Genomic DNA, 15,990 nt, shown 5'->3' with positions numbered 1-15,990 from the left:
ACCAAAGGTCCCCAATTTGTCCTCTGAGCATAAATCTACCTCTACGGCTACGTCTTTGTCACCTCTGAGCATCTCAAACTATGATACCAGCACCAGTTTCGGCACTGATCCTGTCTCTGGCACCGATGATAGACCTCACTACACCTGCTATAACTTTGGCACCTGTGGTCACAATGGCTCAGGGCATGCCTTTGATACCTTCGTCAGTTACGATTTTGTCTGAAGTTAATGTGGATTCTGCATTCTACAGCTGTGTGGTGATTTGCAGCCTGCAATACTTTGAGTGGGTTCAATTCAGCTACTACTTCTGGCTTTTGTGTTTATCTGCTTCAGTTTGTGCATTGTGACTTTTTTTGAGTTACAATTTTGTAACCTACCATTTTGGCTCCGAGTGCCACTTCAGCACCGGGCCTTTTTCCGACCAAGTTGGATTTGATCCCATTAATCCTGGTCTTGAAACTTGAGACTTTGGTGCTGACAGACCTTGTAACACAGACTTGATACTCTCCTTCTGTAGATCCATTCCTGGGCCAGATGTATTGCCCGTTCATTGACCAACCTGACTCTCTGTCCAGAGTATCCACTAAATCCACCAGGAGCCTGTCGGAACACAATGTGGTGCATCTTGTGGACCAGCTGTTGGCAGCCAGGGGGATACCCACACATTCTTAGACCCATCCGCCTGCAGGACTTGGTTTGGTTTCTTCATGGACTCCTCCTTAAACTCCTCCTTCGACCATTTTGGTTCCGAAGCCGCCTGCTCCGATGTCCTTCTCAGAACTCAATCACCTTGGTGCCTGTAGTGGACCTCTCAGGCTCTGGGTTTGCCCCTTTGGTCTTTGATTCCTGCAGAACCGGTCCTTCCTCAATCTGGGGATTGGGGGGTGGGCGCCTTGGCTTGGGGCATGGATCTGTACTTGTCTTTGGTTCCTTCCTTGGTGCCGATAGCCACGTCTGCACCAATCCTGCTTGAGGCTGCATCTGTGGGGGCGGGTTTATCAGAGTAGGGTGTGACCCCTGGTCCCGAGGATGTCTTTCTCGGTTCTGGCTCACCTTTCCCCGAGATGGAGAGGGGTCTCATTTCTGGATGCACCCCTTTGACTTCGGAACCCCAGTTTTTGCCCCTGAGCTACAGCTGCCACAAACCACCCCCCGGGGCACCAGGCAGAGAAGCCACAGGACACCCCTGTTCAGGGTACCCACTCTTCCGAATCCTTCTCAAAGACCCCCGCTGAGGAGCTCCCTCAAACTGAGGACATGCAAAAGGAAGCACATGACTCATCCGAGGAGTCTTTAATGGAAGACACGGGTTATGATGATGGTGAAGGGTCCCCACTGTCACCTCCTGATGATGTCTCCTTCGGAGACATCCTTGAAATACTAAAACAGAGTTGACTGGAATCCCCCCAACCCTTCCTCTGAAGAGTCTATATTCCTGTAGGCTTTCTGCGCCTGGCCTTCTACCTCTTGGGTGACCCTGCCTGCGGATGAGCTTGTACAGCTCGTCATGCAGCATGCTTGGAGGAACCCTGATTCTATTGAGGCGATCCTTCTGAGACCTGACAGAATTCTTTCCCCTCCCTAGGAGAACCCACATTGGTCCAGAGGGCCACCAGTTGATGCTATGGTGGTGGCGATGCCCACAAAAAAGGACTTGGCTGAGGAAAGTTCCACTGTCCACCCACCCAACAGGGAGTCCCAGGCAGTGGACAGACTTGGAAGTGAGTTTTTGCATCAGGGACATTTGCTATATGGTCACTGAACTATTTGGCACATTTTATGAGGCTCCAGAGGGAGTTTATCTCCGAACTCTCTGGGACACTTGCAGGACAGCTGTCTGAGGTCAGGGACAAAGTGGCCTCACAGCTTGCAACCCTGGAATTGATCTTCAACTCGTCCATGAGATTGCTGTCACATGTGACCAAAGGGGCAGCTAGAGCAGCAGGTTCGGGCATTGTCATGAGGTGTCATGTCTGGATGTGCATTGTGACCTTGGCTCCAAAGTGAAGGACATGCTAGCCAGGTTCTAGCAAGATGGCAAGACCCTGTTTGCCACAGGCCTACAATTTTCCAACCTTCAGCATCTTCTTCAGGAATCAGAGGAGTGGAAAATGTGGCACAAAAAATCTCCAGGTCCTTTCCATGCTGCAAGTGGTGGTGTTACCCCCATGGGCAGAAGGGCAACAATTCCAGAAGACGCCCCTACAGAGGCAGAAGGGGTCCTCTTACCCAAGGCTCCAGGCACTCCTTCTCTCGACAGCTTTACCAGCCCTCCTGAGGAGCAGCCAGATTGCTTACGTCTGGAAGCTGTCGGGGGGTCGTTTTTCTCTGCAGCAAACTGCCTGGCAATGTATTGCCACTGATTGTTGGGTGCAGAGTATAATCACCAGAGGGTACAACATTACCCTTTCTTGTCAACCAAATCTTCCAAAAAATCTTCCCAACATTCCACCCAGTCAGAGGGAAGAAGCAGCTTCAGAGGTAATTAAGCTGTCTCAAAAAGAGTCATCCAACCAGTCCCACCAGAACAACATGGATCCAGATTCTACTCAAGATTCTTTTTGGTGCCAAAAAAGACCTCAGCAGCTTAAACAAGTCGGATGGTCATGGTTCAGTCCATTCTCCCTTTTTAAGGGAAGGCTATTGGATGTGCTCACTAGATCTCCGGGATGCTTATTACCACATCAAAATGGATAAATGTTCCAGGAGTCTGCTTCGCTTCTGGTTAGAGGCCAGTTATCAATTTCGGGCCCTGCTGTTCAATCTCTCTACAGGCCCCAGATTGTTCATGAAGTGCATGGCAGTGGTCACAGCCCACTTGAGACTACAAGGATTCCGGGTGTTTCCATATTTGGATGACTGGCTCCTCACCGCCTCCACCGAGCATGTTCTGGTAACAGCAATGCATTATACTCTAGCTGGCAAAAATTTTCGGAATAGCAATATATTGGGAGAAATCAAACCTTACTCCTACACAACAAATAGAATTCATTGGAGCAGTGTTCAGTACCCGGTCCTATCTAGTGTCAGACTACAGCGATTGAGGCTCCAGCTCCGAGTGATACTCTGTCAAACAAAAGTTTCAGCAAGAGAAGTTCTTCAGGCCCTAGGTTCCATGGCAGCTTCAATTCCATGAAGCTAGACATGCGAATCCTTTGTCAGTGGTTACCGCCCTATCACCCCCTCGGTTACCAGATTCAAATAACCAACTCCTGCAAACAGGACCTCCTTTGGTGGATGAGGCCAGACACAGAACTTTGGAGTCACCCCTTTCAATCTCCTTAGCCCAGGGCCATTGTGACCACTGGGGTGGGGGGACCATTTCCAGGGAAAGACTGTCCAAGGCACATGGTCCACCACAGAGGCCCACCTGCATATCAGCATTTTGGAACTGAGAGCAGTGCTGTTAGCATTGAAGGCTTTTCATTCCATTCTCCCTTCTGGCACAATTGCAATTCACTCAGATAACATGTCACTGGTATGGTATATCAACAGGCAAGGAGGAATGAAGTCCTACCCCTTGTGTCGAGAAGCCATGAGAATTTGGCAGTGGGCGATGGCTTCCAACCGCTTTCTGGTAGCAACGCATATCCCGGGGAGCTCCAACATAATTGCAGACAAACTGAGCAGATGTATCCTTCTGCTCACGAGTGGTCCCTCAATCCCAAGGTGGCAACAGAAATCTTCAGCCATTGAGGCCAGCATTGCTGCGATCTTTTCACGTACCCATCGAACAGAAAGTGCAGCAGCTATTTCACCCGGTTTCCCCTGGAGGGGAGAGTCCCAGAGGGATGCTCTAATCCACAATTAGCCCACGGGATTTATGTATGCTTATCCTCCCATTCCCCTGATTTCTCAATTTCTACAGAAAGCTCTTTGGTTGAGATGCAATGTGATCCTCATAGCTCCATTTTGGTCTCAAGTTTGGTTCCCCTTCCTTCAGCCTCACCTAGTATACCCACCGTGGATTCTGGACCCCCTTCCAGATCTGATTACTCACCTTCAAGGTTTGAGCCACCTGAATCTGTCCAGTCTCAAGCTGACAGCTTGGTTTCTCCACTTCCGTTAGTTGCCAGGCAAGCTAATCTCACCTCACCTGTATGAGTCATAATTCTGGCCTCTCTCAAACCATCCATCAGAAGATTATATCAGGATAAATGGAAAAGGTTCTCCATCTGGCCTAAGGATAACATGCTAGACTCGTATTAGGCTCCAGTGACTGCGGTGCTGCAATACTTGGCTAAGTTTTTTGATAATGGAGCCTCTGCCTCTACTGTATGACTACACCTGGTGGCAATTTCTAATTCCCACAATGGTATAGATAGCACCCTCTCATCTCTGTCTATGCAAAGTCTTTCTCAAGGGAACTCTCATATCAGGTCTCCTGTCAGACAGCATGTGGAACTATGGATCCTCACTTTAGTCCTTCAGTCTTTGACTCAAAAACCCTTTGAACCCACAGCAAAGTGTGACCTGAAGTTCTTGTCCTGGAAATCCTTGTTCTTAGTAGCCCTCACATCAGCCAGATGGGTCTCTGAGCTGTAGGCATTGTGTATCAAGAGGCCCTATCTGGTCTTCCATAAAGACTGAGTATCACTTCGGATGAATCCATCCTTCCTTCCCAAAGTTGTTTCTGAATTTTCCATTAACCAGACCATTGACCTACCAGTGTTTTTTCCAAATTCTTCCAATAAAGGAGAGTACTGCCTGCATTCCTTGGATGTACATAGGCCACTGAGATTTTACCTAGACAGGACCAAACCTATCCGTAAGTCTGATCAGCTTTTCATCTCCTTTTCTGGGTCTAGAATGGGAAATCCTGTTTCCAAGGTTTACATTATCAAAATGGCTAAGGGACTGCTTACGTTTTATCTATTCCCTCACAAAAGAGCCTATGCCAAAGGTTAAGGCTCACTCCACTAGATCTATGGCAACATCTGTAGCTTTCCATTCCAGGGCTTCCATGGATGACATCTGTGTGGCAGCCACTTTCAATCATTACTAACTGGACTTGGTCTCCAGAGGGAGAGCTGCCTTAGGCTCAATGGTACGCAGGAATGTTCTTCCATAAGGGCCGCCCATGGACCTCAAGGTACCTTGGGATTCTGTCCCATCAGTGATGAATGGAAAGAAGATTAACAACACCTGTGTTTATCTTCTTTCATTCATCACTTCCCACTCTCCTTCCCCCTCCAAAGGCTCCTGGGAGATGCTTTGGGTCCAAGTGGTATCCTGAGGTATTTGCGCAGAAGTGGCCTCGGGTTTACTTCTCTGTCACTAGCAAACACGATCTGAGGTAACAGGGAGAAGGGCATTCTGGGTAGAAGTTTAGCTCAAGAGTTTTTGGCTGGCGCGAGCTTGGTAGAAAGGCCGACTTGATTCCGAGGGCTTGGTACCGAACCTATCGGTGATGAATAAAAGAAGATGAACAACACAGATGGAATGTTATGGTAAGACATAACTTCTTTTTTCCTGGGAGGCGGAGCCATAACCTTAATTCTTGTAGATTTAACAAGCTGTGTTAGAGAAACATGAATTTCACTACATCCAAAATACTGCCAAAAGAGGAAAAATGAGACCTGCAATTTGTTATGTCCTGTTGGATATCCCAGTGAAGTTATCACATCTTTTCTCTCCTAACCCAAATTACTTTAGTACATGTACCACACAGAAAGCATTGGCTAGGTCATTCCTACTCATAACCAAAACTGGAATGACAAATATTAAATCTTATTTACTCGCTATCAAGCACTAGGCAAACTCAGCAGCTGCCAATGGCCCCTGTTGACTCTGGGTCAGGGGCATGTTGGCTTTGGGATCTATAACAAAATAGTCTCTCTTGTAAATAAAGCAAGCCCAAAGATGTCTAAACACAGCAGGGCTTTCGGACCTCATGGGAGACTTTCTGCAAGAACACAGGAGGACTTTAGGACCTTGCAGGAGACTTCTGTCAAGAACAGCAGGCCCAGAAACCTCAGTATTAGCACATTGTGCTAATGTAAACCATGTAAAACAAACAGAATATATGCAGAGCCGAGCATAGCAGCTAGAGATTTAGTTTTTGTAAATCCCTAAGGATTACAGTCTGTCAATGTCAGTCATAGACTTTCATAGCTGTGTTGCACAGTGTCAGTGGTGCAATAGGTGGCATACTTTCCTTTGGTGCAGAAGGTTGTGGGAGTATCACAGGTAGATTGCAGCATAAGGGGGTGTGCTGCACTCCTGTATGTGTGTCCTCCTTTGGATGAGATGCCTAGTAACTATGAACCTGTCTGCTTGTCAACCATTTCCTATAGCACATCATCAGCACGCCATTTTGTTATGTAAAATAGATCATTTATTCTTCAAGGACAGGAGGCACTGAATTTGTAGATGAAACACCAAAATGCAAAGTTGTTTTGTCAGTAACAACCTCTTGTAGTTGACAGATGTCTTTAATGTGGAATTATTCAGGTGACATTTTTTTCCGTAGAGATTGTGCATATTGACTGTTACTTGTGCATAATAATGACAGCAGTATGCATGTTTTTTTATGGCTGAAATGTTCCGAAATGGGTAGCCTTGTCATCATTGGTTCGTATGTATTGTTTCACTGATTTCAGCAGAAATGTCAAAACTACAAATTTAAAACCCACTCAAACAAGTGGTGCAGTACTAAACAAAGAATATAATTTAGTGCAATCAAGAAGGTGAATCAAAGAATGCATGCATTTTTGCATGGCCCATAAAATGTGTGCAGGGGGCCCATGATTTGAAAACAGACCAAAGAAACACTTAATCTACCACTGGCCAGAGGCATTTTCTATGAATTTGAGTTATAATGCAGTTTCAGTGAATGGGGGTTTCAAGGGAAGAGAAGTTTAGTGTTGTTCATGCTAGGTCTGTTTTCATTGTGAGACTATATTTTTTGTTTAGTTGTGGCCATCCGTGTTTGTGCTATAAAATTTGAAAAAACAAGTTTAAATTAAATCCAAATATCTGTAATCACTGTAGATGTAAAGAAGAAAATATGCACAGGTTTGAGCAGTGTTTTATGGTTAACCGAGGCAGACAGGCAAGTAGTGGGACACTGGAATGGCTGCTGGGTGGGGATGCTAGGGGGCAGGGACCTATGGGGCCCTATTTGACCATGATCCAGCTCTGCTCACTATACGCGCTTCACGTCACTCTGCAAGGGCACTGATAGTCAGACCGGTTGATTGTGTTCCAGTGCTAGCCAGTGAAGATTGTGGAGGTGACAGCAGTTTGAATTTACTTTCTAGACTCTTCCTTTCTTTACTGCTCTAGAAATTTATATATAATAGATGGGGATTTTCTTTAGTAGGTAGTTCATTATAATTTTTCTGGCAGCTAGTGCAAAGAATTGCAGCTATGAACTGTTAATGACCGCTTTTTGTAGCACAATGTTTGATTCTGTCTGTGACTCTGAACTAGACAGAGCTCTCATGATGTGTACAGAAATGTCCGTGTGACTCAGTGCTCCAGTTTGATTAACAAAAGCAAATACATAAGTCTAATATGTGACATAAAATGTAGCTTAACAACATATTACTAAATGCAACTTTGCATGCAATATTTATTGCTTAACATGTTATATTAACTCTTTCTTTTTCTTTTCCCCCCATCAGTGGGACCTAGTGTGTCAGAATGACTGGAAAGTACCACTAAGCACATCTCTCTTTTTCCTTGGAGTATTGATTGGTTCCTTTATCTCAGGACAAATTTCAGACAGGTACCATTGTCACTTACATTTTAAGCAGTTGTGTGGGTCCTTGACCAGTGTTTGATTGCAGTGCTAAAATGTCTTTCAGGTTCTTTCGCACAGTGGAACAATTTATAAACACACTGGCTTTGGTTTAGTATTTCACGTTTATTTCTTTTTAGATGAAAATAAGCATTAGTGCAAGCCATTTAACAGAAACTTTCAGTGAACAAATTTAGGAAGTGTGAATTGGTGATGTTGAAGTGATTTAAATGTTAATAAATGTCACAGTAGTATATTATGAATTAGTCTCATATTTAGGTACCTTAACAGTCATGCTTTAGGAAGTTAAGACATTTAGTCCTTAAGTAGTAGAAGCATATGGTATGGTTCCGTATCGGTTCATCCACACCTAGTTCTTCAAAAAGACAACAGATATCTTTTACAAAATGTTTATTTTCCTATGAAGGAAACTAACTCCCCTACACACCCCAGGAGGAGACTTCTTCATGTGCTGCAGATTTAATATAACCATTCCCAAGATTAGGAGAGGGGTAAACAATGAATGTAGTGATCTTTTTCCAGTGAAGGATGATATTTTGGCCAAATGCTTTGGGCCAAGTATACAACATCAAGTGTCTGCAGACTCTTGACATGATACAGCTTCTGTTTGACAGAAGGTGATTACGGCAAACAGTAAGTGCTACATCTCTCTATTTTAAAATAATTTTTTTAAATTTCAGAATTGATAGTGTCACATTTGGTTCTTTTTGAATGGTGCATATTATTGTAGTCTAAAGACTTGGTAAATGGATTACCCATTTATGGTAAAGAACCTCTGCGTAATAGGTAATCCAAAAAGCAAAGGTACCAAAGCAAGAAACCATTATGAAAAGCATAGCAACCAAGAACAAAACATTTAAAGAAGTCACAAACTTTTTGCTTACTAAAAAAGCTGAGCACGTTTGTCTATTGGGGTCTGAAAAATCATAACAATAAACATTTAGTTGTAAACCAATCAATTAAAAGTGTTTAAAATCATGACATCACCAAATACACTAGTCATATTCATAAAATGAAATAATCTGACTTAAATTAGGCATATATTACTGCAGTAATTTTTAACTCTGGTTGAAATATCTTTTAACCCAACATCATATTTTAATACTGCATGTGCTTTTGTATTTTATTTTATTTGACCAACTCAGTTCTTAAAATTTTTATAACTTATCTGAACAGTTATAATCTCATATAGCCACACCAATTGAGAAAAAAAAAACAGGAGCCTTTTCTAGGTTCATAGGTTCATAGGTTCATACTAGGCTATCTGCCCAAGGGCATTTATAAGCCTAGCCCATAGTTATTTGGCTTTCACCACCCCTTTAGTTTGAATAAAACTATGCCTATTATTTTGCTGTGCCTCTGTCAAGCAGTGACACTGAAGTAATCCCTGGGGTATATCTGCGATCCCCCATCCATTGGTCAAGATTCCTCTTGAACAAGGCCAGCGAGGTGCTCTGCCTCACATGTGCCGGGATTTTGTTCCACAGCATAGGGAGTCTCTGGGTGATGAATCTGTCCCTCCAGCACGTTCTATTAATAACCGTGTCAAGGTTTAAGCCTCCGCCCTTGTGGTTCTGAGGGATCTAGATTTTTGAGGTGAAGCATATTCATCAAATCAGGGTTTGACATGGCCTTATATGTCAGGCACAGGTCACCTCTGAGCAAGCGGTATGAGACTGAATAGAGCTGGAGTTCTTTCAGTCGGGCAGCATAAGACATATTTTGAGACCCTTTATCCTTTTGGTGAGGAACTTTTGGGGCCTTTCCAGCTGCTGCAGGTGTCGGGTCAGATACATTCGAATGGGGCATTGTACTCAATCATAGGTCTAATGAGTGATGAGTACAGGGGACGATGACCTCCTTGATCTAGATGTGAATCCCTTCATGATCAGGTGGGCAATGTAGAAGGTTTTCCTAACTACTTTAGCAACATGAGTGTCAAGCGAAGGCTACTGTCAACCTGGGTCCCCAGATCCCTGATGACTTCTTCTGTGCTCAGTGGATTGCCACCTATATGGTAGCTAGGGGTAACCTTGTTTTTCCCGAAGGGTATGACTATGCATTTCTTGGCATTTAACTTTAGGCCATGGCTCTGGCACCAGTTATCCGTTTCTGTGAGGCCCTTCTGAAGGATATCTGTGTCAGATGTGTTTTCGACTATGGCCAGTTTGCAGTCATCTGCAAACTTTGTCAGCCATAACCCTCCTGTGTTTGCTTGTACTTCAGAAAAGTAGATGCCAAACAAGAGTGGACCAGGACTGAGCCCTGTGGGACACCACTTGTGACAGGCTTTGAGTCTGACATGGCTCCAGCAACTCTGACCCTGTGGGTTCTGTCCTTCAGCCAGTTTGCAACCCATCTTGTGATGTATGGGTTTTACATTCAAGCTGATGAGTTTTCGATGATACCTGAGTGGGGTATTGTTAGAAGGCCTTTGCCAGGTCAAGGTAGGCTGTATGGACTGCCTTTCCCTCATCAATGGCCTTGGTGACTGTCTCAAAAAAGTCAACCAAGTTTAAAAGGCATGATCTGCCTTTGACAAAGCCAAACTGGGTTGGATCCAAAGTCTGCAAGTTCCTATGTCTTTATTTATGAGTTCCATTATGATCCTCTCCATGACTTTGCAGATAAGGCTTGTCAAGCTAATGGGGTAATTTCCAGGGTCGGTGGAGGCACCGCCCTTGTGAAGTGGGACCACAGTCGCCATGCGCCACTCCTTGGTACGTATCCTGAGGTGAGGCTAAGATTAAACAGCTGTCCTAACTGCGGGTTTAATTCCTCATTGAGTTCGTGGAGCACACAGCCGGGGACACCATCCGGTCCCATGGATGCTGTGTTTTTTGCTTTGGAGAGAGCAGTTCTCACCTGGGCGTTGGAGATGTTTGGGGGGGCTACAATCCTCTGGTATAGATATCTCTCCTTTTGGGGGGTAGTTTGCACTGAACCTGTCAGCTAGTATGTTGGCAATGTGTGTAGGTTCAGTAATCTTCACATCATTTTGAACTAATTCTGAGTATATCTGGGAGTATCCTCCTAGGTTTCTAACATAGCTAAAGAAGGCCTTATGATTGTCTTTTGAGTCCTTGGCGATTTTTCTCTCAATTTGCCTTGGATGATTTTATGAGAGCTCTTAGTTTTTTACTTATAATGATCAAAGGTGTCTTACCTTTCAAGGATTTTGCTCTATCTTGTAGTAGCTTCCTCCTTTTGTTGTAGAGCTTGTTTATGGCTGGGGTCCACCAGACTGGACGCTTGCCTTTGGTACAAAGAGTCTTAGTTTTGTTTGGGATTGCCTGATCCATGCAGTCCTGTAGGTGCTGGTAGAAGGCATTTGTAAGTGATTCAGTGGTTTGAGTAATGTTTACCACTGGCTCAGGGGCCTTAAAGGAGACCACACTAGTTTTAGAAGTGTGAAGTCGGCTTTTGAGAAGTTTTTCACTGTGGTCTTTTTATTTCAGGTGGGGCGGGATGAGGACCTCCAGCGAGATTAGTTTATGATCTGATCTCACCAGTGAGGGGTATACTTCCGGTGTTGAACATTGTGATCCCATGTTCGTGATGATAAGATCAAGTATGTTTTCTCCTCTTGTGGGGATGGTGACTAGTTGTTCCATGGCATTTGAGTTTATGAACTCCAGGAACCTTTGAGCTAGAGTGTTTGGTCTTGAGTAGTGTTCCCAGTCTATATTAGGGTAGTTGAAGTCACCTAGTATGATGGTGTTTGGAGATACATTTATCCCCTCCATTGTTTTCAAGAAGGCCATGTGAGGTTCCTGAGTTTGAGAGGGTGGCCTGTAACATGCTACAAATTGCAGAGCAGTCTTGCCTATGGTTAATTGCACCTGGATGGTCTCCAATGCATCGTGCGTTGCCACCAACCTTGAGGTGTGGGTGTCCTTTATGAATATGGACACCCCCCCTCCTTTCTTGGTGTTGTCTGGATTTTGGGGCGGGCATGATATGAGGTGAAACCTGATAGTGCTGGGGTGCTCTCAGGAGCCTTGAACCAGGTTTCTGTCACAGCACAGACATCGATGTTCTCCATACTGAGAAGGGCCTCGTGCGTGCGGGCCTCGAGTGAGTGCATCTTGAGATTCTACCCTGAGCATACAGTGATATGCTTAAACAGGGCATTATTGATGCTTTTAAATGTGATAGCATACATGTACTTGTAGATGTGCTATGATAGTGGTATGTATTATGTGTGGATTCTCCTACATAGAATAGCAAAGTCATTAACATTGAGAAATGGACTTTCATTAGTAAACTGCAATATTTCCAAAAATTGCAGGCATATGAAGTCAATGGTCTCTTTATTCAGGTACTGACTCATTATTTTTAAATTCCAATATATATATTTTTTAATTATGGATACTTTTATTAACTGATTGTAGATACAGTACATACAAAGTATTTTTTTCCTGGTTACCTTCCAGGATTTGACAGTTGCTTATGACTATTCATTTATTTACTTTAGCATCCAAACTGAAAGGTATTGCTGTAGCACAAGTTTATTCTGTACCTGGCATGACTTTACTTTTAGCTGTTTTCTTTTGTTTTTTCTATTAAGTTGCTAATTTGTTTTAACTGCTTTTAAGTCATTAAGTTATTTTAATCAATATTTTGTTGTTTCTGACCATACAACATCTTGGAAAAGTGTTGCAAAGCTCTTTAAGCACATGTTTAGGAATTATTTTAATAGCATATTTTATTTTGTCTTTTAAATTCTTTAACTTTAGAAATTAAATCCTGGTTGTCCTTTGTGAGGTAAATTATTAGCCAATCTAAATTGTAGCATTTGTAATTGCTTCTGGGCAGGAGCAGGAAAGATATGCGATTGCTACTTTCTGTTGAGGCCTAACAGCTTTTTATTAAGCCTTCCATATCTGCTTTTGCCAACCCAGGCTGTTCAACAAGAGAGATAAACAGCTGAAAAATGTCCTACCCTCCCACCCTGTTTTTTGATGTTCTTAAACCTAGTGTTTCTTTTGTCTGCCCCTAATGTTAATTTGAGCTTTCTTATTGCCTGCCACCTATGTTAGTTTAAAGATAATATTCCCTCCCTCCTTCTCCTTTTTCTTTGACTGCTGTTATTAAACACAAAGGTATTATTTTGTGTAGTCATTCCCTTTAAGTTATTTAAGTATTTTTCCATTCTGCTAAATGCTTGAGAATGATTATGCTACATGTCTGAATTTTATACTACTTATAGGTTCATAGGTTCATACTAGGCTATCTGCCTTAGGGCATTTATAAGCCTAGCCAGAATGTGTTTGGCTTTCGCCACCCATTTTAAATTTATTTTGTTATGCCCTTTTTCGAGGTTAGTATACTGTGCCTCTGTCTAACAGTGACACAGAAGTGATAGCCGGGGTAAACCTATGATCTCCCATCCACTCTTCAAGATTCCTCTTGAAGAGAGTCAATGAGGGACTCTGCGTAACCTGGACTGGGATTTTATTCCAGAGTGAAGGGAGCCTCTGGGTTATGAATCTGTCCCTCCAGCATGTCCTATTTATTTCAGTGCTGAGGTTCAAGTCTCTCGTAGCGTAGCTCGATGGGATTTGGATTTTCTGAGGTGCAGCATGTCCATTAACTCCGGGTTGGACATGGCTTTATACATCAGGCACAGGATCGCCTCTGAACAGGTGGTATGCCACTGAGTAGAGCTGGAGTTTATTTAACCGGGCAGCATATGGCATCTGTTTGAGCCCTTTGATCCTCTTGATGAGGTACTTTTGGGGTCTTTCCAGTTGCTGCAGGTGTCTGGTAAGGTACATCCCAAAAGGGGCATTGTACTCAATTATGGGCCTGATGAGGGATGAGTAAAGAGGCACGATGACGTCCCCTGATCTAGATGTGAATCCCTTCATGATTAGGTGGGCTATATAAAATGTTTTTCTAACCACTTTGGCCACGTGGTTGTCAAATGAGAGATTGCTATCAACTTGGGTCCCCAGGTCCCTAATTACTTCTGTACTTAATGGATTACCACCTATGTGGTAGTTTGTGGGCACTTTGTTTTTGCCAAAGGGGATGACTATACACTTTTTGGCATTTAGCTTGAGGCCATGGCTCTGGCACCAGTTGTCTGTTTCTGAGGCCCTTTTGGAGGATGCTTGTGTCAGCTGGAGAGTCTATTATGGCGCCTGTAGGCTGTGTAGATCACCTTCCCCTCGTCAATGGCCTTTGTGACTGTTTCAAAGAAATCAACCAGGTTTAAGAGGCAGGATCTGCCCTTAACAAAGTCTAACTGGGTAGGATTCGGTGTCTGTAGGTCCCCGATATCTTTATTGTTTAGAAAATGCATGTTGATGCAAAGCCTGTTGTTTTACTAACATTTAAGGTAAACCACAGTAATATTTAAAGCGTGCCCCTGATTTTTGACTTCCCCAATTATTTATTCTTTTATCTCTGATTCTTAATCGGACAAGTTGAGATTTATGAACCTCCCTGAGTTTGTATCTTATTTTTTGATTTGTTCATCATAAAACATTTTCTGGTCAATCATATAGGGTTATAATTGCTAAATAATAGACATTTGACCCCAATATGAATGCTTTACAAATCTGTTTATTCTATCAACTCTCCAAATGTGTAAGAGCAATATTTAAAATCTGTCACTAATTTTAGGCCTTTGTTTCCACAATATTTTGGTTTTACTCTTGAGTTTCTCACTAAGAAGATGAAAGAGCATTTTTTTTTATTAAATATGTGTGGGACATCTGAGATGCACACATTCAGATCAACTATAATTAATGGGCTTGTCTCAGGAGGATTATTACTACCTGTGTTTTGTTGTTTATTTTGACTCTGCAGGATTACCATGATTTGTCTGAATCAACTTAGAATACGTTAATATGTAGACCAAGTAGAAATAATTACATGTCCTTCATTTGGTAATAATACAGGCATCTGAAGTATACAAAGAAGTGGCTGTAATTGCTTGGTGGGAGTGGGAACTGTCTGTGGATGAAAGTAACTGAATTTCAAAAGAGTAGTATGCATTTGTTTGAAGTTAAGTTGGAATATTTTGTTCTTTTGACATTTATTTTTACCACAATCTAATGTCTGAGGTGTACACAATAAAGTAGATGCAATCAATAGATACAGATGTCCTCTGGTTATACAAGTGACTTACCCATCCTGATGTTTGATTACCATATTAAACAGTAGTCACAGCTCTGGTGTGACAGGAGTAGTATCAAGCAATGTATTTGCAAAAGTCAAAGTAAATCCAGTATTGCTATGGTTTATGATTGTGTTTGCATGGTGGGGGGTGGTGGTGGTAGTGGTTGCAATGCATTTAAGGGTAGCAAAGTTGCCATAATTCTTTCAATTTTCATCACATGTATCAACTTTGTATGCAATAAGTGGCTATCTTTAGTGATTTATCAGGAGCAGGATGTATGTGAAAGTAGCTAATCATTAGTGCAGTAATGTTGCCATCTCTCTTTGAAGAAAAAGTAAAAGAGTTACTAGAACATATTAAGCAGAAAATATGCATAGATCTAGTTGAGTTCTTGGTTCTCGGTGAGGTCCACATGCCTTCCCTATGTCTGAGTGGGTTTATCAATGTGCTCTGGATTCTTCCAACACCCCAAAGATGTGATGTAGGTGAATTGGCATTCCTCCAACTTGCTTGTAGGTAATGCAGTGTGTGTGTGTGTGTGTGTGTGTGTATGTGTGTGTGTGTGTTTATATGTCAGTGTATACATGCATGCGTGTGGGGGATTGTGCGCTTATGAATTTTGTTATACTGAACTTGTCACAGGCAGTGTCAACATGTATGCATGCATGTACGAAGAATCAATATAGCTTATAATATAGGCTTATAATATAATATATGTTTTAGGGGCAGTGTCAGTGTGTGTGTGTTTAAAAAATTCAAATAATATCATAGATTTTTATTTGTGGGCATACAAAATATTGGTGAACAAATATACTCTTCTGCAAAGCAGTATAAAAACATCAAGTCATTATCCTTCAAAAATCAGGCATAAAATGCATCATAGAATGTCCAGACCATCAGAACTTCTGGGGATTAGTGGCGGCCAGACTTTATGCAAGTGGATTTGGGCACAGGCTTATTAGTGGCCTCTGGATTTGGGCACAGGGTTATTAGTGGCCTCTCATCTGAACAGCATGTAGTATAAAATTGGCTCTACTTACAGTTATGAGTTGAAGGACTCTGTAGCTTGTGTAAAGGAGATGGGTATGGTGTC

The 15,990-nt window shown here is 42.8% G+C and overlaps 1 protein-coding gene across 1 annotated transcript in view; it reads left to right on the top strand.

Annotated features, from left to right (window-relative positions):
• Positions 1-15,990, top strand: part of LOC122794920 (solute carrier family 22 member 4-like) — a 376,090-nt gene that overhangs the window by 301,765 nt on the left and 58,335 nt on the right. The window contains exon 2 of the mRNA XM_044063513.1: positions 7,629-7,732. Coding sequence (XP_043919448.1) covers positions 7,629-7,732 — 104 coding nt within the window. The remainder of the gene's footprint in view (positions 1-7,628; positions 7,733-15,990) is intronic.

Source organism: Protopterus annectens, chromosome 2.part1 (genome assembly GCF_019279795.1).
Source record: "Protopterus annectens isolate FY-2018-M chromosome 2.part1, PAN1.0, whole genome shotgun sequence".
NCBI lineage: Eukaryota > Metazoa > Chordata > Ceratodontiformes > Protopteridae > Protopterus > Protopterus annectens.
Note: the sequence above shows the minus strand (reverse complement) of the source record. Positions and strands in the feature narration are given on the sequence as shown.